The sequence below is a fragment of the Macaca fascicularis genome, chromosome 7, assembly GCF_037993035.2.
Source record: "Macaca fascicularis isolate 582-1 chromosome 7, T2T-MFA8v1.1".
Taxonomy (NCBI): Eukaryota; Metazoa; Chordata; class Mammalia; order Primates; family Cercopithecidae; genus Macaca; species Macaca fascicularis.
In genome coordinates, this window is record NC_088381.1 from 158,165,399 (window position 1) to 158,186,669 (window position 21,271).

Below are 21,271 nucleotides of genomic sequence, written 5' to 3' on the forward strand. Positions count from 1 at the left end.
GCTGGGATTACAGGCATCAGCCGCTGTGCTTGGCCCACATTTCTACTTTTAAAAGTCACTTACCAAAGACCCTGGCATTTGGGGTAGCAGCCTGGAGTTCATGGGAGGTGTCTGTCTTCAGTCTCTGTTCCCTTTGTGGAAAAATAAATCATAATGAATCAGCTCCTCCTTTCCCCATGACTAACTAAAATGCCATCGCGTTACAATATTTTTTAACTTTTCCTCCGCCAGCTCATTTATTATACCCATCCCATGTGTCCCACAAATGTCACAATGCTTTCAAAGAATGGATCCATACTGGCTTTGGCCAAAGGAAAGTTACAACTTCTTTCTGACACTAATAATACTAAAATTAACATTTTTAAGGAAAGGCCCCAGAAGAAACCCCTCAAAGAACCGTTTCTTACAGAACAGTGATTCATTTAGCTATGCCCAGAAGGTGCCTCTAAAAAGAATGAGGTTTGAGTTGTAACTCTTTAAAGACTCTTTTAAAGAAATGGAAGGAAGGAAGAAGGGAAGAGAGAGACTAGAAAAGAAGGAGAGAATGGAGAAGAGAGAAGAAAAACATAATTTTCTACCGGGGTTGGTTCCCTAGAGCTACTGTCATAGCAAATGTGAGGTGTTTGCCAAACATTTCTTGGAGATTGTAGGTAATGCAGTATACCTAGTGGTTCCGTAGTACAATAGGAAATTTCATGATTTTGTAGGAAAGAGCTACAGACTGAAGGAACACATACTGTAAATAACACATTTATTTCAAGCCTTTATGATTCTGTCATTTTGTATCCCTGGGCCATGCTTTATTCTGGACACTTAAGTAAAACCATAAAAGGTGAGAGAGCCACTAATTCTTTGTAGGTCTTTGACTTTCAAATGGGATTTCTGGAAGCATGAGGGTCCCACAAAGGCGCCTGTATTAGTTTGTTTTTACACTGCTCGTTCATTTCACACTGTATTCATTCATTTCACACTGTTCATTTCGCATACCCCTTACCCATGGGTAATTTATCCACGAAAAAGGATTTAATGGACTTACTGTTCCGCGTGGATGGGGAGCCCTCGGAATCATGGTGGAAGGCGAAGGGGAAGCAAGACATGTCTTACATGGTGGCAGGCAAGAGAGCTTGTGCAGGGAAACTCCTGTTTTTAAAACCGTCAGATCTTGTGAGACTTATTCACTATCACAAGAACAGCACAGGAAAGAACCACTCCCATGATTCAGTTGCCTCCCACTGGGTCCCTCCCAAAGCACATGGGAATTCAAGATGAGATTTGGGTGGGGACACAGCCAAACCGTATCAGGGCCCAAGAGGCTGCCATGGGGAGGGGGAGAGTGCTGATCAGGGTGGGGCTGGGATCCACCCTAGGCCAAGAAGTATAGCTCATCTTCTGCTTTTTACACCGACTACCAGCTCCCCAGAGGGGCCTTGTGTACCTGTCCTCTGCAGCAGGAAATTCAAAAAGGCAGGCAGATTCACGTATACTTGGCTCAGAAGTCCACCAAAATAAAGATAGAGTCATCGTTCCTCAAAATGTCTCAGAGCCAGATTTTCTCACTCACGTTGAAGAAAAGGCACAAAGGCACCTTTTATCAGTTACATGCCCTGCGTTGGTAACATTCTACTTAATTGAGCCATTTCTGCTTAGTCTGAGGGAGGGCAATTTAGTTCAAGAGAGAACATAATTATATCTGCTTGCTTTTAAGGAGTAGTTTCACAATTTTAGAAGTTAAGAAGCACTGGAATTGGGACACCTCCTTGAGATAAGTAAATCACGTTGTTTTTCACCTTAAATGAGGGTAAAATCAGAAATAATGACAGCATTTACTGCTTCTGGCATTCATTCCAGCCATCATCCTGGCTGACTGTGAGGAGGGAAAGCTTGTGAAAGCAGAAAACGCAGCACTAAATGCCCCCGAGATGCAGCGACTCTCTCAGGGAAATGAAATGTTTTCAATTCCTCTTCGCGAGCTGATGCACTCTGATTCCCATGCAGCCAATTTTTGTTACTTCTGTGTACAAGAACTACTGTGATTTGTAGTAATGCAGATGATTTAAAGCATCTCTATTTGTCATTCCCTAGCTTTTAGCTTGTACAGTTAGAATAGCCATAATTTATTTTTCACTTATAAATTACTTGTTGCTGAATAGTCTAGAAACAACCCCATAGTTCAGAAGTTACCTGGAAAGCAGTTTAATCTGTGCTACGTTCCTAATCTTTTGTCAGAGATGTTTTACTGTTATGGAAATGAGAGAGGAGTCATAACCCTAAAAATATCAAATTCCAAGAATATCCTTAACTTTGGGAAGAACTGGTAACCTCTGTATTGATAGTGGTAACTGCTGCAAAATGATAGTTCAGGCAAAGAGTGGAAATACGTTCACTTTGGCTTACCTGGCAACTTTTAATATGCTTTACATCAGCCTGTAACATATTTTTTGTCCTGAAGAGTTACAGATACAAATTTTCTTTGGGTTGCCGGGTGCAGTGGCTCATACCTATAATTCCGGCACTTTGGGGTGCTGAGCCGGGCAGATCACCTGAGGTCAGGAGTTCAAGACCAACCTGGCCAACATGGAGAAATCCTGTCTGTACTAAAAATACAAAAATTAGCCAGATGTAGTGGCAGGCACCTATAATCCCAGCTACTTGGGAGGCTGAGGCAGGAGAATCACCTCAACCCAGGAGGTGGCGGTTCCAGTGAGCCAAGATCACACCACTGTACTCTAGTCTGGGTGACAGAGCAAGACTCTATCTCAAAAAAAAAAAAAAAAGAAATTTTCTTATTTATCTGGGTAGACTGTGGGTCTACCTGCCTGGCCTGTGGAAGGAGAGCTGCAGAGGCTGAGTAGGTCCTCCCCAGAATCCTGGGGTGATGGCATGAGCAGAATGAGCTCTGATTCATGCCCTGCACACACACACCCAAATCACTGGAATCACTAGAATATTGACATTGGAAGGTCCTTAGAGCTTATCTGGGACACCCTATCCTCATTTTACCAAAGGGACAACCAGAGTAAGTTGTGGGCATGACACAGTTAGGTCATTAGCTGGGTCTGCACTAGCACCCAGGCCCTAACTAGCTAGCTACATGACTTTTGAGCAAGTTACTTAACCTCTGTGTACTTCAGATTCCTCAAGTGTGAAAGGGGGATGAAGGGTTCCCACCTCTCAAGGTTGGCATGAGGATTGTGGGAAGCACCAAACTCAGTGCCTGGCTCTGAAAAGTACTCTGTGTGCACAGACTGTCATCATGACTGTCCTCTTCATTATGGCACGATTCTGACAGTCAAACAGCTTTGTGCTCAGGGACCTAGAGAGGTTTAACCCTCGTACTGCAGTCACGAACCAATAGGCCCGGAGCAAAGGAAGAACTTCCCAAAGGTGATCTATTTTCATTGCTTTTCTCACCACTAGGTAACACAGATATAAAGAGTATAGTTATCCTGGAAGCATAACATTTATTGAATTACTTAATTGCCAGTCTATTAAATCATGGAGCAACCCTGTCTTGAATGGAAAACTCCAGAACAGTGATTCTCCAGCTATAGGGTAATCATGGTTCTAAATGCGGGGAACTGGGCTCAATCCCAGACATGCTGATTTGTAGGTAAGGCTCAGGAATCTGCATTTAAACAAGCTCTTCAGATGGTTTGGATACCAATGGTTAAGGTGCCACTCTAGAAAATACTGCCTAGAACACTGAGGACCCAGGCCTGCTCATTGACCGAGGCAGTCCACCGAGCTAGCCAACACCCCTGCCGAAAGCCGGTTGGCAAGTGACCACCTCAATCCTCTATCACGTTTCTGCATCTCCCTCTTCCTCTTCCTACCCCCACCCCCTGCCTATAATCCCAAACCTCACTTTACAAAAATAAACTGGGACTAACTGGGACTAGCACCTGCCTGGCTCACATGGCAGAAGGTGTATTGGCTGGGAAGTAGCACTTTCCTCTGTTCACTTCCTTTATCAAAGTGTAGGAAGTAGAAGGTCCTTGAATACTTTGCAAGTCAGTTCCATCCAAAGGAAGAGAAGGGAGCAATTATTTTCCTGTCAGCCACAAGGCTCCACGGTTAACCCAGAATTTCTGAAGATAGCTCATTTTACATACTGTACCATCTGAAATGTTTTCTGCATCACATACTAACATACAAAAGAAGTGAGGGGCCGGGTGTGGTGGCTCACACTTGTAATCCCAGCACTTTGGGAGTCTGAGGCAGGCAGATTGCTTGAAGCCATGAAGTCGAGGCCAGCCGGGACAACATGGCAAGACCCCATCTCTATAAAAGATACAAAAATTAGTCAGGCATAGTGGTGTGTGCCTATAGTCCCAGCTACTGAGGAGGCTGAGGTGGGAGGATTGCTTGTGCCCAGGAGGTCGAGGCTGCAGTAAGCTGAGATCACACCACTGCACTCCAGCCTGGGCGACAGAGTGAGACCTGTCTCAAAAAAAAAAAAAAAAAAAAAGTGAGGGTTGTTTTTGCTTCCAGGGCCCCAGAGATATTGTATCCTTCGCTGGGTTTTGTTGGGGAATAGGGACACTGTTCTTTAGACTCTTCCCCAGGCAGACTTGACTTTTGTTGCCTTCCACAAACCAACCCTGTCTACCCCAGTGCCGTGACTCTAGCTCATTGGTGTTTCCCTGAGTGGGGTCTGTGGTCATTGCATCGGATCACTGTTAGGCACTGGTTTAAAGTGCAGGTTTTCTGGTCCCACTCAACCTCCTGAATCAGAGTATCTGGTGATAAGGCCTAGAAATCCCAGTTTTTAACAAACTCCTCGGGGGATTTCTTGGCATACTAAAGTTTAGGACCTTTGTCCCAGATGATCTAAGTTTCCTTCTACCTTATTCACTGACATGGTTTGTCTGTGTCACCACCCAAATCTCATCTTGAATTGTAATAATCCCCATGTGTTAAAGGTGGGGCCAGGTGGAGATAATTATATCATGGGGGGGACAGTTTCCCCCATACTATCCTCACAGTAGTGAATAAGTCTCATGAGATATGATGGTTTTATAACCTCTTGCCTGCCTCCATGTAAGACGTGACTTTGCTCCTCATTCACCTTCCACCATGATTGTGAGGCCTCCCCAGCCATGTGGAACTGTGAGTCCATTAAATTTCTTTCCTTTATAAATTACCCAGTCTCAGGTATGTGTTTATTAGCAGCATGAGAACAGACCGATACATTCACCTTTTATTTGCAGTATAAAAGTTAACTTTTATAAACTAAAAAGTTAATTTTTAAATACTGCAAGTAAAGATGTAATCAGATCTTCCATCCTCTCTGAAGCTTGGCACAAGTTTTTATGAAGTTTAAAGAAGTTTTAGGTTGAGCAGATATCTTTGATGTCGTCTGCAGGTGACTCAGAAAAGGAGTTGCCTTGATTTTGTACACTGCCTTGTGCGGGTCGCCTTCTTGTATGTTATTTCTAGTACTTTATTTCCTGGATCGGGTTTGAAACTCCTGGAGGGCAGAAACTATCATCTCACTACTACCTCCTCGCCTTGCTCTCAACACAGTGTTTGAAACCTACGGAATACTCAATGCTGCCTTATTTGATTGTCACGGCAGCACTTTCCTTCCATGCCTCTCTCAACATGAGAAACGAGGACGTCCCAGAGGAAGTCAGCATTGATGGGGGACCCCTGACCCTCATGTGGTAAACCTTTATCTGTAAGCATTTTCTTTAGGATACTCATAAACTTTATCTGCAGACGGGCTCTCGGTAGCCAGTGAAGTACAGATGCCCTCTGGACCTCTCCACGGGCCTCCTCCCTCTCCACACAGCTCCTAGCACACGTATCTCAAGGTACTTACTTGTCCCAGTCTCTCCTTACCTTAAGTTTCTTTAAGGGACTCTCATCACCACTCTGGCTCTCCCAAAAGTTAGGTTTCTTAAAATTTCTAACATTCTGTACTTTCTTTTTCTGCCGGGGACGGAGATGATTTTAAGGAACAGCCTCCAACTGAGGGCAGGGGTAGGAGAAAGAGAGCATTCTATTGTTGATAAATATTTGGCTGCTTCCCAAATTGGGCTATAAGAATAGTGTTTCCACAAATTTTTTTGCACATGTCTTTTTGAGATGAAGCAGGGATCCCTCTTAGGAGCCTGCTGGCCCACTCCCAAATCCACAAGCGTAGAAATAAAAGAAAATAATTGAGTTCCTTCAGGGGAATTTCCAGGTACCTAGGTACCCCTGAGAAGTAAATCATCCAAGCATTTAACTAAGAGAAGGTTTTACCCATATGATTGTCAATCAAAAAAAAAAAATTACGAGCCCCGATCATTTTATTATTTATTTTTTATTTATTTTGAGACAGAGTCTGACTCTGTTGCCCAGGCCGGAGTGCAGTGGTACAATCCCAGCTCACTGCAACCTCCACCTCCCAGGTTCAAGTGATTCTCCTGCCTCAGCCTCCCAAGTAGCTGGGATTACAGGTGCCCACCACCACACCCAGCTAATTTTTGTATTTTTAGTAAAGACACGGTTTCTCCATGTTGGCCAGGCTGGTCTCCAACTCCTGACCTCAGGTGATCCACCCGTCTCAGCCTCCCAAAATGCTGGGATTACAGGCGTGAGCCACCGCATCCAGCCTCATTTTAGGAGATTTATTTGCCAAAGTAGAGGACTCGTGTCAGGGAGACAGGTCTATGCCTTTCTCTGAAGATTATTTTGAGGGCTCCAAATCTAAGGGGAAGGGCACAATAGTGAGAAGTATACAATTTTCCTTTAAGAGTGGGGTAGGGAAAAATAGACATTCATGCCTTTGTCTGGCACAATGAATCTGCATGTTTTACATAAGATGATATAAACAAATGGGGCAGAGGAAAAATGCAGGGAATCTGCATTTTATGTCAGATAACAGAGACAGGATAGGGCAGGGGAACAATCAGATATGCATTTGTGTCTGGTGGGCAGGGTTGACTGCACCTGTAAAGATAAGCTATCAATTTGCATTGCCATGGTGAAATTTTAACAGCTCACTAGGAATTTCCTTGTGGGTAAAATATGGGGGAGGCGTGTAGCTTTCATCTTGTAGCTGTCTTGTTTAGGAACCAAAAGGCAGAGGCAGGTTTGCCCGACCCAGTTCCCAGCTTGACTTTTCCCCTTGGCTAAATGCGTTTGGGGGTCCCAAAATTTAATTTCCTTTCACATGATCTCCTGGTCAACACCAGTTCACTTGCCTAATGGTGTCACCAATCCCTCCAGCGCATTTCCAGCTAGGAGAGAGGACACAGACCTGCTGAGCCCCTCCTTGGGGAGGCTCTTCTCTGTAGGGCTGAGACTGTGCTAAGCAACGGATTTATTCTGCACACAGGAGCCCCAAGGCACATGGGTAGACGATGAAGGAAAACTCATAGAGGCCAGAGAAGGCCAGTTTCACATCCCATTGTTCCTTCTTGGTGATTTTCCGGTGGTGTTTGTGAAGAAGGAACGATGCCAAAGGAGAGATATCCTTACCTTGATTTTCATAGTTCATAAAGTCTGCTCTTTTTGATTTGTTTAAGACAGATTATGATAGTGAACCCTGAACATTTGAGACATGTCTGAGTTAATTTAGAAAGTTTATTTTGCCAAGGTTGAGGACACGCACCTGTGACGCAGCCTCAGGAGGTCCTGACGGCATGTGCCCAGGGTGGTTGGTTTCATAAATTTTAGGGAGACATGAGACATCAATTAATACATGTCTGGAAAAGTGGGACAACTTAAGCAAAGGCAGGAAGAATGGAAGTGGGGAGGGAGCTTCCAGGTCACAGGTAGGTGAGAGACAAATGGTTACATTCTTTTGAGTTTCTGATTAGCCTTTCCACAGGGAAGCAATCAGATATGCATCTGTTTCAGTGAGCAGAGGGCTGACTTTGAATAGAATGAGAGGGAGGTTTGCCCTGAGCAGTTCCCAGCTTGACTTTTCCCTTTAGTTTAGTGATTTGGGAGCCCCAAGATTTATTTTCCTTTCACATGATAAACACAAACATGGAGAAATGTGAAATTTCACAGAGACAAAACTAAGTTCTGCCTACTGGCATCATCCTGTCTTGCAGAACTCAGTGGGCAGTGTTCTTGATGGGAAAAGTTTGACTTTACAAAGTTATAGAAGGAGCCAGGTGTGGTGGCTCACACGTGTAATCCCACTGCTTTGGGAGGCCAAGGCGGGCAGATCACCTGCGGTCAGGAGTTCCAGACCACCCTGGTCAATATAGTGAAGCCCCGTCTCTACTAAAAAGACAAAAATTAGCCGGGTGTGGTGGCAGATGCCTGTAATCCAAGCTACGTGGGAGGTTGAGGCAGGAGAATTGCTTGACCCTTGGAGGTGGAGGTTGCAGTGAGCCAAGGTAGTGCCTCTGCACTCTATCCTGGGTGATGGAGCCAGACTCTATCTCAAAAAAAAAAAAAAAAAAAGAGTTATAGAAGGGCTTGGAAAAGGATTTTGAGTCACCAGCTTGTACCCTTGCCTTAGATTTATAGGTGTACAGGGGTTCCTCGAGTATGAGGTGACCGGAAATTGTTAATTTCCTACAGAACGTGTAAGCCTTTGGTGCACAACTATAGCTTTCAATTATAGGATCCAAACCTTGGCTTGTCAAATTTAAATCCTGATACAGTGTTAACATGAGCATGTTCTGGTGTTATCGTATTGTCTGAGTGGTAACTTAACCATAAAACACTGCAGTGTAAAGTGTTACACTAATGTTATTGTATTGTTTTGATGTTGTCATATTATCTGAGTGGTCACTTACCGTAAAACACTTCAGCATAAAGTGTTATAGTGTGGTGGCTTTGCATAAGTTCACTTCAATTTATACCTGAGAGGCAGTTGGCATGCAAGTGTCTATTTTGGAATCCATTCTAAAGAGGTTACTATTAAGCACGATCAACATTGTCATCAGAATGTGCACCACAGAGTGAATTGGCTAGGATAAAAAAAGCTGGAAATAATTTTCAATCAGAGAAATGAGTGTTGTGAAAGATAAAAGGCTGGCCAAGCTGATTGTGTGAAACCCACTGCCCTTGCATGAATGAGGCAGTAAATTCACCCAGCAAACCTGCCCCCTTCCAAGCCTCACTCAAGGCCTAGAGCTTCAATGTTTCTGTGTCACCTAGAAATCAATAATAAACAAGAGAAATGGCCAAAATAAGTGAGCAGGTGCTAAAGAGAATATCCAAATGACTGTGAAACCTATAAAAAGATGTTCAACTTGATTAGACATGAAGGAAATGCGAATGAAAACCACTTGTATCCACCAGAATGCGTGTCGCCCAGCTACTTGGGAGGCTGAGGCAGTAGGATCACCTGAGTCCAGGAGTTTGAGGCTGCAGTGAGCTACGATTGCACCACTGCACTCCAACCTGGGTGATGGACTGAGACTCCACCTCTAAAAATTCAAACAGAATATGGAGAATATGAACTGAAGCTCAAACATGGATGAGGGGAGGGTAAATTTGTACATCCACTTCACTGAACATATTCATATCCTGTGAGTCATCAATTACATTCATAAGTATATGTATCCAAGAGAACTGTGTACATATGGTCACCAAAATGTTATTGAACTAAACTGGGGTCCATTTGCCTGGTGTAGTAAGGCCAGACATCCACACCAGGGTTTGAAATGGGGAGAAAAGCGGGTGTTTATTTGCAGGGCACTAAACAAGGAGAATCAGGCAGCTCATGCTTAAGATGCAAACTTCCCAATGATTTGCAAGCAAGGGAAAATTTCAGGAAAGTAGAGGTTACAAGCAGAATTGTGAGTCAATACATGAAGATTATACATAGGTTTGGCCTAAAAGGGCAGGGTATCTTGAAGCAGGGGCTTACAGATCATAGGTAGTGTATTAGTCCGTTTTTACACTGCTATAAAGAAACACCGGAGATTGGGTAATTTATAAAGAAAAGAGGTTTAATTGACTCATAGTTCTGCATGACTGAGGAGGCCTCAGGAAACTTACCATCATGGCAGAAGGGGAAGCAGGTACGTCTTACATGGCAGCAGGCAAGAGAAAGCACAAAGAGGGAAGAGCCCCTTATAGAACCGTCAGCTCTCAGCCGGGCGCGGTGTCTCACACCTGCAATCCCAGCACTTTGGGAGGCCGAGGCGAGTGGATCGCGAGGTCAGGAGATCGAGATCATCCTGGCTAACACAGTGAAACCCTGTATCTACTAAAAAAATACAAAAAAAGTTAGCTGGGCTTGGTGGCGGGCACCTGTAGTACCAGCTACTCAGGAGGCTGAGGCAGGAGAATGGTGTGAACCTGGGAGGCAGAGCTTGCAGTGAGCTTAGATCGCACCACTGTACTCCAGACTGGGAGACAGAGCAAGACTCCATCTCAAAAATAAATAAATAAATAAATAAATAAATGAAACCATCAGATCTCATGAGAACTCCCTCACTATCATAAGAACAGCATGGAGGAAACTGCCTCCCCACAGGTCCCTCCTTTGACATGTGGGGATTATAATACAAGGTGAGATTTGGGTGGGGACACAGAGCCAAACCATATCAGGTAGATTCAAAGATTTCTGATTTACAATTAGTTAAGGAAAAGAAGCTTTGTTTAAAAATTGGGGGTCAGGCCAGGCATGGTGGCTCACACCTATAATCCCAACAGTTTGGGAGGCCAAGGCTGGCAGATTGCTTGAGCCCAGAAGTTTGAGACCAGTCTGGGCAACATAGACCTGAAATCCAAAAATTGGTTTTGTTTGGTCTTGTACACCCTAGCTACGTAGGAGGCTGAGGCAGCCTCTTGCCTCAGAGATTGAGGAGGTTGAGGCTGCAGCGAGCCATGATCATGCCATTGCACTCCAGCCTGGGTGACAGAGGAAGACCCTGTCTCAAAAAAATAAAATAAATAAATAATAAAATAAAATAAAAATGTGGGGTCAGCAAAAAAGAATGTTAGCTCTGGCTAATGGGCATGACCTCCTCCAGGATGCTCAGGAAGAACTTTAGAACAAAGAATAGCACTCAGAGTTCAGTCCTCAGTTCCCCCTTATCTGAGATGTACATGCCAGTGGATCCATTTGGTGGGGATCCAGGTTTCTGAAAAAACAACTCGGAGACATATATTAAGATGTTATCTTTAGTTTCTATAGGGAACCAAAACTCTTGTGACTTGAGCTTCCTTAGCTATTGTTTTAAGCTACTACTACCTTCTTGGTCATCAAGTTGCTCATTTCCTTCTCAGGGATACCTAGGTAACTGGAATGTCCCCTAAAGGAACTCAAGATTTTCTTTTATTTCCATGCTTGTGGATTTGGGAGTGGACCAGCAGGCTCCTAAGAGGGGTCTCTACTTCATCTCCAAAAGACATGTACAAAAAAGTTTGTGGAAACACTATTCTTATAGCCCAATTTGGGAAGCAGCCAAATATTTATCAACAATAGAATGCTCTCTTCCTCCTACCCCTGCCCTCAATTGGAGGCTGGTCCTTAAAATCAAACAGGCTCAACAGCTTGCTTGATTTACAAGTTGAACCTCCATTAAATTCCACATCCCTTGCAGGCCTCCTCTTGAAGCTCCTTTAAGTCTCTCACACCTAATTTTCCATGGAGGATGGAGCAGGGAGCTGAAGAAGAGGAGGAAGATAGAGGGAAAGAGGTGCCTGTTGAAAACACTGAAAGTCCCAGACAGAGGATATTTCATTATCCATCACTATGTGGCAAACCTCCCCAAATGAGTGGTTTGACCAACCATGGATGTATCTCACAATTCTGTGAATTTCCTGGGCTCAGCTGGCAGTTCTTTGGCTCAACTCAGTGTCAACTGCTGACTCTTGTGACTGCATCCAGCTGTGGCCTTGGCTGGGCTTTACTTAGTGCCTGGCACTTCATCTAGGAATGGCTGGGCCTGTCTCTGCAGCTGAGCGGTCACCCTTCTTACGTGGTGTCTAGGGGATCCAGAGAGAGGCAGCTGAAGTTCCTAAGCTTCTGACAGCGTAAGCCTGGAACTAGTACAGCATCACTCCCACCGTATTCTGCTGGCCAGAGCAAGTCTCAGGGCCATCCAAGATTCAAGGAGAGAGAAAATAAGCTTCCTCTCTTAATGGGAAGAACTGCAAGTGCTTACAAGGATGGGAGCAGTTTGTTTGAAATAATCTTTGGAAACTATGTACCACGAGCAAGAAGAGGAGAGGAGAGAAGTCTGCCTTGCAGACATGAGATCTGAATTCAGCCAAGCCTCCACAACTTGTGAAGATTGTCTGGCTTATTGATGCCTCAGTTTCCCCACTAGTAACTTGAAAAGCTTGGGCTAGAAGGTCATGAAGGTCATGAAGACTTGTGGTTCCTTAATCCCCATAAATACAATGGGCCCAGTGAGAACTCAGGGCCCCCTGCTGATCCTCTACATCTTCCATCATTGAACCACTTCCCATTCCCCACCTCACCCTTAAGAATAATCCACAGGAGTCTGTTCTTGCCTCCTTTCTTCATCCCAGTTGAAACTGGAGGGGCTTTTTACCGAAAAAATGGTCTTCCAGTTCTTTTGTAGTTTCATCCCACATGAGAAGGTTTAAACTGTTAGCATCAAAAAGGTTGTGGGAAAGTATATGCAAGTCAAGCTTTCGTTCCTCAGAGTATTGAGAAGAATGAATCAAGAGGTACTCTGCAGGTGTCTGTGCAGGTGTTTGACTGCAACTTGAGAAAACTTGCTGAGAAACATATTTTTCTCAGTTTAAAAATAATGAAAGAGGCCTGGCTCAGTGGCTCACACCTGTAATCCCAGCACTTTGGGAGGCCGAGGCAGGTGGATCACGAGGTCAAGAGATCAAGACCATCCTGGCCAACATGGTGAAACCCCATCTCTACTAACGATACAAAAATTAGCCAGGCATAGTGGCGTGCACCTGTAGTCCCAGCTACTTGGGAGGATGAGGCAGGAGAATCACTTGAACCCAGGAGGCGGAGGTTGCAGTGAGCCGAGATCATACCACTGCACTCCAGCCTGGGTGACAGAGTGAGACTCCATCTCAAAAAATATATATATATATAAATTAACTGGGCGTGGTGATGCACACCTGTAACCCCAGCTACTTGGGAGGCTGAGGCAGGAGTATCTCCTGAACCTGGGAGGCGGAGGTTGCCATGAGCTGAGATCACACAACTGCACTCCAGCCAGAGTAGCAGAGTGAGATCCTGTCTCAAAAAAAAAAAAAAAAAAAAAAAAAAGCAAAAAGCAGTAATAAAAGAGGCTGGTCTGAAGATAGTGAGTTATTTCAATTGATTGTTCACAGTTACAGATAGCACTTTTTGTTCTATTCCTTCCCCCATTCTCACTGCTGCACTTGGCTCGTTTTTTTAAAAAGTAATGAAAGATAAAACATTAGAAAATAATTAAATCACTTGTGTTATCATCACCTTGAAATAACCTGATTGATAATTTTGTGTGTTTTTCTCTTTTTTCCCCCTTTTCTATGTATGTCCGTGGCAGACCTTGTCACTTCTGGGGTCCATCTCTTCCCCCAAGGGAATCTGATGAATCCTGACCAGAGGAATCCTTCGTCTTATAGATAATTGGTTTTCTGAGTGGGTTGTAACTTGGTCTGGTCAGTGGTATATAATGGCAATTTTGCCAGAGGATTTCTGGAAAGGATACACAAAGTAGGAAACCATTTTTCTGACTCTGGACACTGGTGTGTGAGGGAGCGGTTCCTGTAGCTGTTGGTGTGAAGGGAGCCAGCTGACATGGTGGTGGGGCCAGAGCTGGGAAGCAGTCAGTCTTGATTCATGCATCATATTCTAAAGCCACTGTATTAACCATCCCTGGAGCTGCCCTCTCTCTCAATGTCATGTTCTAGGAGCTAGCCCCTGTATATTTAAGCCACCTCTATCTATGATTTGCTGTTCCTGGCAGCCAAAAGCATTTTAATTGCTGCAGTATATAGCTACATAAATATATTTTACAAAGTTTATTCCTTCATCCAACAAATATTTAATGAGGATGCCCCATATGTCAGGCGTGACTCATGCTGCAGACACACTGCAGACACACAAAGTTGCTCTGCTTTTTTCCACTTAACATTTTCACCAGTCATTGAGAACTGGTTAGAGATACAATTTTAATGGCTAGTTTATTTAGTCATTTCCCCATTGTCTGATATTTAGGTTGCTGAGGATTTTCATTATTAAAAGTAAAGACATGGTGAACATCCATGTGCATAATTGGTCTCATTAGTAATAATTTGGGAGATATATTCCTAAAAGCAAAACAAAAACAAAAAGCAGAATAAAAAGGATACCCTGATGTGATTATTATGCATTATATGCCTGTCTCAAAATATCTCATGATACGCCTACTCTGTACCCATAAAAATGAAAAATAAAAAATATATAAATAAAAACAGAAAAAAAGTGTCTGACACATATTCCCAAATTGCTTTCCAGACAGTTTATACCAATTTTTATGTCCTTGTGTAGCATTTGAGAGTTGCCTCTGCATATAAGAACACGTTTGAAATACAAAATGCTCTTTTCTACCCTCAAGTATTTCCAGAAAAAAAAAAAATCTGATTAAAGTCTACAGGACACAAGAAATCAAGGGCATACCAAATGAGAGGGGAGACTGTTAATGAATGAAAGAGGCCGAAGAGCTGTGCTAAGTGTGGGTGCAACCTGTTGGATGCTGATTCGTATAAATCATCTGTAAAAAGATAATTTTGAGAAACCTGAATATGGACTGGATATTATTTGATATTAAGGAATTAGTATTAATATTATTAGGTATGGTAATGGCACAGTGGTTATGTTGGAAAAATAAAGCCCTTGGCAGTTAAAGATGTGTCTTTGTTCATCAAAGAAATGGTATGTTATCTGGGATTCACTTTACAATACACCAGCAAATAAAGGGGATGGGGTGGGGTGGGATGGGAGAAGCATGGTTTTGACAGATGTTGATAATTTGGAAAATAGGAGTTTATTATACTTTTTGCTCTACCTTTGTGCCTGTTTGAAAAATACCATAATAAAAAGCTTTTACTTTTTTTTTTTTTTTAACCTTAATTGAATTTTGGAAAAAAAATATGTAGTTGACAGCATATACATAAAAGGCTGGGAGACTATGGGCCTGCTCTTCATGGGCTCAGTGAAGTGTTCTGCGGGGGTTGACTGGCACCTTGGCAGTCCTGGTAGCTTTATTCCTAGCCCCAAGGACAGCAGAGAGCCTGGGATTGGTCCCAGAATCTGCCCTAGAATTTACAAGCACATTAACAGAGGTCTGAAATGATGTAAGGGAACTAGACCAAATCAGCTGTGAGTTTCATTGGCCTCCAAGCCAACCTCATGAACCGTTGTTTCTCGATCCACTCATCTGCGCCCACTCAGGGGCTGAACACTAATCAGATGACTTCAGGCTTGAAGCACAGGGAATATATTAGGTATTGAAAAGTACCACCTGTGACTGTCAGTTTCATTTGTATGCCTACAAAATATGGGGAGACTGAAATGCATGGGGCATAACAGGTTTTTAAACTGATGTAATTATATCATTTGTTGGAAGAGACATATATACATTCAGAAATATATATTTTATATGTTTTAGTACATGAAAATTTTAAGGTTTTAGCTTCTGATCCCAGCCAACCCCCCCCTGATTTTGGTACCAGGTTTGGCAGCCACTGCGGTCTGGGTGTCTGTATAAAGCATTGAACTATGGACACTTGGCTAATTTCCTTCCCTCCATTCTGCTCTTGGCTTGTACCCTTGACAGTGATGACAGTGAGCTATACTCAGCCTAGTCAGCTGGAGAAAAGCACAGGCCTGGGAGACAAGTCGATCTAGGTTCTGATTCTGGTTTTATGACTTTAGGCAAACCACTCAGCTTCTGTAGTCTTTTTCTCATTTGTCAAATGCAACTAGTAGACTAATAATGCCCAGCTCGCCAGTGTGGGTGTAAGGAGTTGCTGACAAGCACACGGCCTGGCAGAGGAAAGCCTTTGATAATAATCCCTGAGCCCTTTTCCTCTACCAGAAAAGGACCCTGAGGGTTATTATTCACCATCTGAGCCATCTTCAACTCTCAGCATTAAGGGGCTCAAAAAAGGGGAGGCTTTCTATGGAAAAGCCTACGTTATTAGCTTAATTCCACACTTTTTAGCACTGAGAGTAGTAAAACCACTTCTCATATCCCCAACTGCAGACATGAGGAAGCTGTCTCCCTTTGCTTCCATAAATACCACCATTTGTACCATTTTCTGTTATTTTTGCTGATTGGAGAGATGGCAGTCATCCATCAAACAGTAAATAACCAAAAGTCATGATTATCCCTCCTTTAACACAATTGAGTGTGTTAAAACCAAATAAATAAGAGAATCTAGAAATGTTAAATCTCTGGAACATGTCACTAGAAACCTCATTGACTGGAAAAATCAGCTCATCAAGTGTGTCTGCTGGCATCAGCACTTCACTGTCTCTACCTATGTCACTCATCCCAAAGCGAGGCTGCATTTGGGACTCTGAAGCCCAGATAACTCCATGGTGCTTCTGTCTTGGCCCTTGACTCAGAGCAGCTTGATTTTTTTTTTTTTTTTTTAATTTTTTCAGACAGGGTCTCACTCTGTCACCAGGCTGGAGTGCAGTGGCGCAATCTCAGCTCACTGCAACCTCCACCTCCCAGGTTCAAGCGATTCTCCTGCCACAGCCTCCCGAGTAGCTGGGACTACAGGCACGTGCCACCATGCCCAGCTAATTTTTGTATTTTTAGTAGAGATGGGGTTTCACCAGGTTGGCTGGGATGGTCTCGATCTCCTGACCTCATGATCCGCCCACCTCGGCCTCCCAAAGTGCTATGATTACAGGCGTGAGCCACTGCGCCCAGCCCACTGTGGCTTGTTTTGTAGTTAGTTTGTCTCAGCCTTGGATGCTGGGGTCAAGGACTCTGTCTGTGTCATCTTCTTTGGCTGTCTTAGTCCACATGGGCTGCTGTAACAAAATACCAAAGAATGGGAGGTTTATCAACAATAGAGGTTTATTTTTCATGATTCTGGAAACTGGGAAGTCCAAGATCAAGGCATATGCAGGTTGAGTATCTTGCGAGAGCCCTGCTTCCTTATACATAGCACCTTCTTGTGTCCTCCCATGGAGGAAGGAATGAATGAATCACCTCTTTATAAGAGCACTAATCCCATTCATGAGAGCACCACACTTACCACATACTCACCTCTCCCAAAGACTCCACCTCCTAATACCACCACCTTATAGGTGATGGATCTCATCATATGAATTTGGGGGGCACATAAACACTCAAACCGTGGCAGAGGCCCAGACATGTAATGCAGGGCCTTGAACTTAACAGATGCTCTGTAAATTATTGCTATCACTGTGGCTGGAAGTAAATCCATAGCAACTCGTGTTGCTCAGCTTTCTGAGAGTAGAATGACTAAACCACCTCTAAAACAGGCGAGGACTACCTGAGAATGTTCTCTTCTAATTGTCTGAAAGGACCTTCCCCCAGCCCACACACCTCTCTTTGTGTTTCTGAACCTTCCCTATATTCATGGACTTCATCCAGTTTCTAGAATAAACGGCCCCAGACAAATGTTTCCCCCTTTTTCTGCATGTTTACTGCATTCAGATCATGGTGTTTAATAACTACAGCAGCAGTATGCTCTGGTCTTGCAGCTTTGGGATCTACATTGAACCTCCACTGCCAAGAATTGCTGAGGGACTTTGATTTTGAAGCGTTCCCAGAGAAGAGATGATGGTCTGATTCTCTCTCTACCATGAAGGGCCCTAAGTAATTCTCAATGGAACTATTCCCTGTCCCTCGATCCTCCCTTCCCAAATCATCCTGGCAATTCCATTCCATCCCATCTAGCTCAAAAGCTACACTCGGAATCTTCCTCTAGTTTCCTGGTTACTTGCTGTTAATTTCTTACCCAAATGCAGCTCCTTGTGTGCTGAGAAAGGAAAATTGTATTTAGTTCTAAATGATAATACAGAAAGTGACCTCTTGGCTTGACTTGAGCAGACCAGCAGGTCATAACCCCAAAAGCACACACATTTCAAGGTCTGGTCTGAACACTTCCAGGGTGCACTGGGAGGCAGCCATTGACCGAGCTGAAGCAACAAGGAACTGTATCAGCTTGGTGACAAGTGGGGTATTATCAGGAGGGAGGATCATGAGAGAGCTCTTGTGATCCAAATGATGGGACCCAAGTTAGAAATTTGAACTTGAAAATAAGGAAAAACTTGGCTGGGTATGGCGGCTTATGCCCGTAATCCCAGTGCTTTGGGAGGCTGAGGAGGGTGGATCACTCAAGACCAGGAGTTCAAGGCCAGCCCGGGAAACAAGACAAGACCCTCATCTCTACAAAAATTTAAAAATTAGCCAGGCATGGTGTGCACAGCTGCAGTCCCAGCTACTTGGGAGGCTGAGGTGGGAGGATCATCTGAACCTGGTAGTTTGAGGCTGCACTGAGGTGTGATCACACCACAGCACTCCAGCCTGTGAGACAGAGCAAGATCCCATCTCTTTAAAAAAAGAGAGTGAGAGAGAGGTTTGATGGTTTGATTTTAATAAGAAACTGACTCAGGGAGGCATGCTCAGTATTCTTTTTATTTTTTAATGGTGTTTGTAGTCAGAGTAACTCTGATGCCAACCCCCCGCCCAACCTATCAGCCTTCTCATGTTCACTGAATAGTTTGCTTGGAAGGAACCCTCATCCCTCTGATGTGAGTGGGTTGACCCTCATTGCCCCTTCATGAGAAATCCTGAGTGTATCACCGCTTTCTTTTCTATTTCTGTTTTTCTTAGTAACATCCATTGTTCTACAATATGCATTCTTAGCAGTATGCCTGTGTGCACAGGTAAAAGGTCAGGAGGGTGGAAATTGTGAACAGTTAGAGGCAAAGGCAAAACAGACATTTTATAGTTTATAAAAGTATAACATCCAATACTTCCGTTGTCACTCCGAAAGCATGAAGTGTATGTTTGAAGAATTTTGTTTAAAAGATGGGTAGATCTTGAGCAAATTTCTCATTTCTATGTATGCTAGAAACGCCCGTAATCCCAGTGCCTTGGGAGGCTGCTGTTTCTCTGCCTGCAGCATCCCCACTTCCCCATCCCACCACCACACACATACACCCTTCTTGCCTGCCTAACTGCTCTTTAGCTTTCCGGTCTCCCTGCTTCATCTTTCCTAAACCCCACTTCTTAGATGGGTTCCCCTCTTAGGAGCTCCCATAGAACCCTGCACTCCGTCTAGCACCACACTTACCACACAATATCATAATCATCTTACCGGACTAGGGCTCCATGAGGGCAGGGACCAGAACTGTCTTTTCCACAGTTCTATCCCCAGGTCAATAAGTGTTTGTAGAATAAATGAATTCTGATGAGTCTGTATAAGCCTTTTCTTTGTATGAGCCTTTGCTTCTCTCTCTAAACATGGTCTGTTGGGTTGGTTGTTCAGGTTGTGGACTGTACAAGGACATCTAGCAGAGAAGGGAAGGGAGGCTGAAATCCAGCCCACATTCTCATCACCAAGCCATTTTTTGCTAGCTGTGTCCACCATGAGGATGAGGTGCTATTCTCCTGATTTGCACAATAGCACCACACGGGCTTTCAGCAGCCTAGCTCTGAACAACGCTTAGTATGTTCAAAAGCAGGTGAGAATTCTCTTGCTCATTCTTAAAAGACTAGGGCTGAGTGATTTTATGAAACTCTCTCTTTAGGTCCTTTGCCAGCCATCAAAGCCAAGACCCAAACCCCATTCACAGCAAAGATTTCTCTTACTCTTTCATTTTTCTCTCCTGCAGGGTTTGGGATGACAACTCCGGCAACAGTAGGTGGAAAAATCTTTCTTATCTTTTACGGCCTTGTTGGGTGTTCCAGCACCATCTTGTTCTTCAACCTCTTCCTGGAGCGCCTGATCACCGTCATCGCCTACATCATGAAGTCGTGCCACCAGCGGCAGCTCCGGAGACGAGGGGCCCTGCCCCAGGAGAGCCTGAAGGATGCGGGGCAGTGCGAGGTGGACAGCCTGGCTGGCTGGAAGCCCTCCGTGTACTATGTCATGCTGATCCTATGCACGGCCTCCGTCCTCATCTCCTGCTGCGCCTCGGCCATGTACACCCCCATCGAAGGCTGGAGCTACTTTGACTCACTCTACTTCTGTTTTGTGGCTTTCAGCACCATCGGCTTTGGGGACCTGGTCAGCAGCCAGAACGCCCACTATGAGAGCCAAAGCCTCTATCGCTTTGCCAACTTCGTCTTCATCCTCATGGGTGTCTGCTGCATCTACTCCTTGTTCAATGTCATCTCTATCCTCATCAAACAGTCCTTGAACTGGATCCTGAGGAAAATGGACAGCGGGTGCTGCCCGCAATGCCAGAGAGGACTCTTGCGATCACGCAGGAACGTGGTGATGCCAGGCAGCATCCGGAACCGCTGCAACATCTCCATAGAGACAGACGGGGTGGCAGAGAGTGACACAGACGGGCGCCGGCTCTCGGGAGAGATGATCTCCATGAAGGACTTGCTGGCAGCCAACAAGGCCTCGCTGGCCATCCTGCAGAAGCAACTGTCTGAGATGGCCAATGGCTGCCCCCACCAGACCAGCACGCTGGCCCGGGACAATGAATTCTCAGGGGGCGTGGGAGCCTTTGCAATCATGAACAACAGGTTAGCAGAGACCAGCGGGGACAGATAGAAGCCAGGAGTGGATGCTGGGCAGAGGCCAGAGTAGAATGGAGGATGACTGCCGCCCAGGGGACAAGCTCAGCCCCACGCCTTGGCTCTATTCCTTCTGGGAGCTGTTCCTGGGAGCTTCCGCAAGCCCATCTTTAGAAATCTGATCTGGGTTCTAACCAACAGCCACCTTCCAGGGATGGGGGGCCTGAAGCCTCAATGCTTGTCTCCTGATCCTTATTCTTTAAGTCTAAATTCAGTCTTTTCAAAATAAATCACAAAAGCAGCATTAGACATTGCCTTGTTTCTTTAATCTTGTTTCAGAGCTTTAACTGCCTGGGGAGATAGATTTTACTTAAGCCTTGATTTCCTGAGGCTTTCTCTGTTCCTTATTTGGGAACAAAAATTGTGACGACTCATTTTTCCCTAGAACTCTGAATGAATGAATTTTTAAAAGTGGGGAGAATGCTTGGGGATGTGTCTGGGCTTTCTTTTTTGCCAGGCTTCCTTCAGAGCAGACCTGCCAGTGGTGTCTGCATAGGGAAAATGTCGGTTGTACTTTTTTTTTTTTTTTTTTTTGAGACGGAGTCTCGCTCTGTCGCCCAGGCTGGAGTGCAGTGGCACGATCTTGGCTCACTGCA

At 44.5% G+C, this 21,271-nt stretch overlaps 1 protein-coding gene across 1 annotated transcript in view; it reads left to right on the forward strand.

The window, feature by feature from the left end:
- Positions 1–20,922, forward strand: part of KCNK13 (potassium two pore domain channel subfamily K member 13) — a 125,177-nt gene extending 104,255 nt beyond the window's left edge. Inside the window, exon 3 of the mRNA XM_015454121.4 lies at positions 19,760–20,922. Coding sequence (XP_015309607.1) covers positions 19,760–20,652 — 893 coding nt within the window. The 3' untranslated portion in view covers positions 20,653–20,922. The remainder of the gene's footprint in view (positions 1–19,759) is intronic.
- Positions 20,923–21,271: the final 349 nt, after the last annotated feature.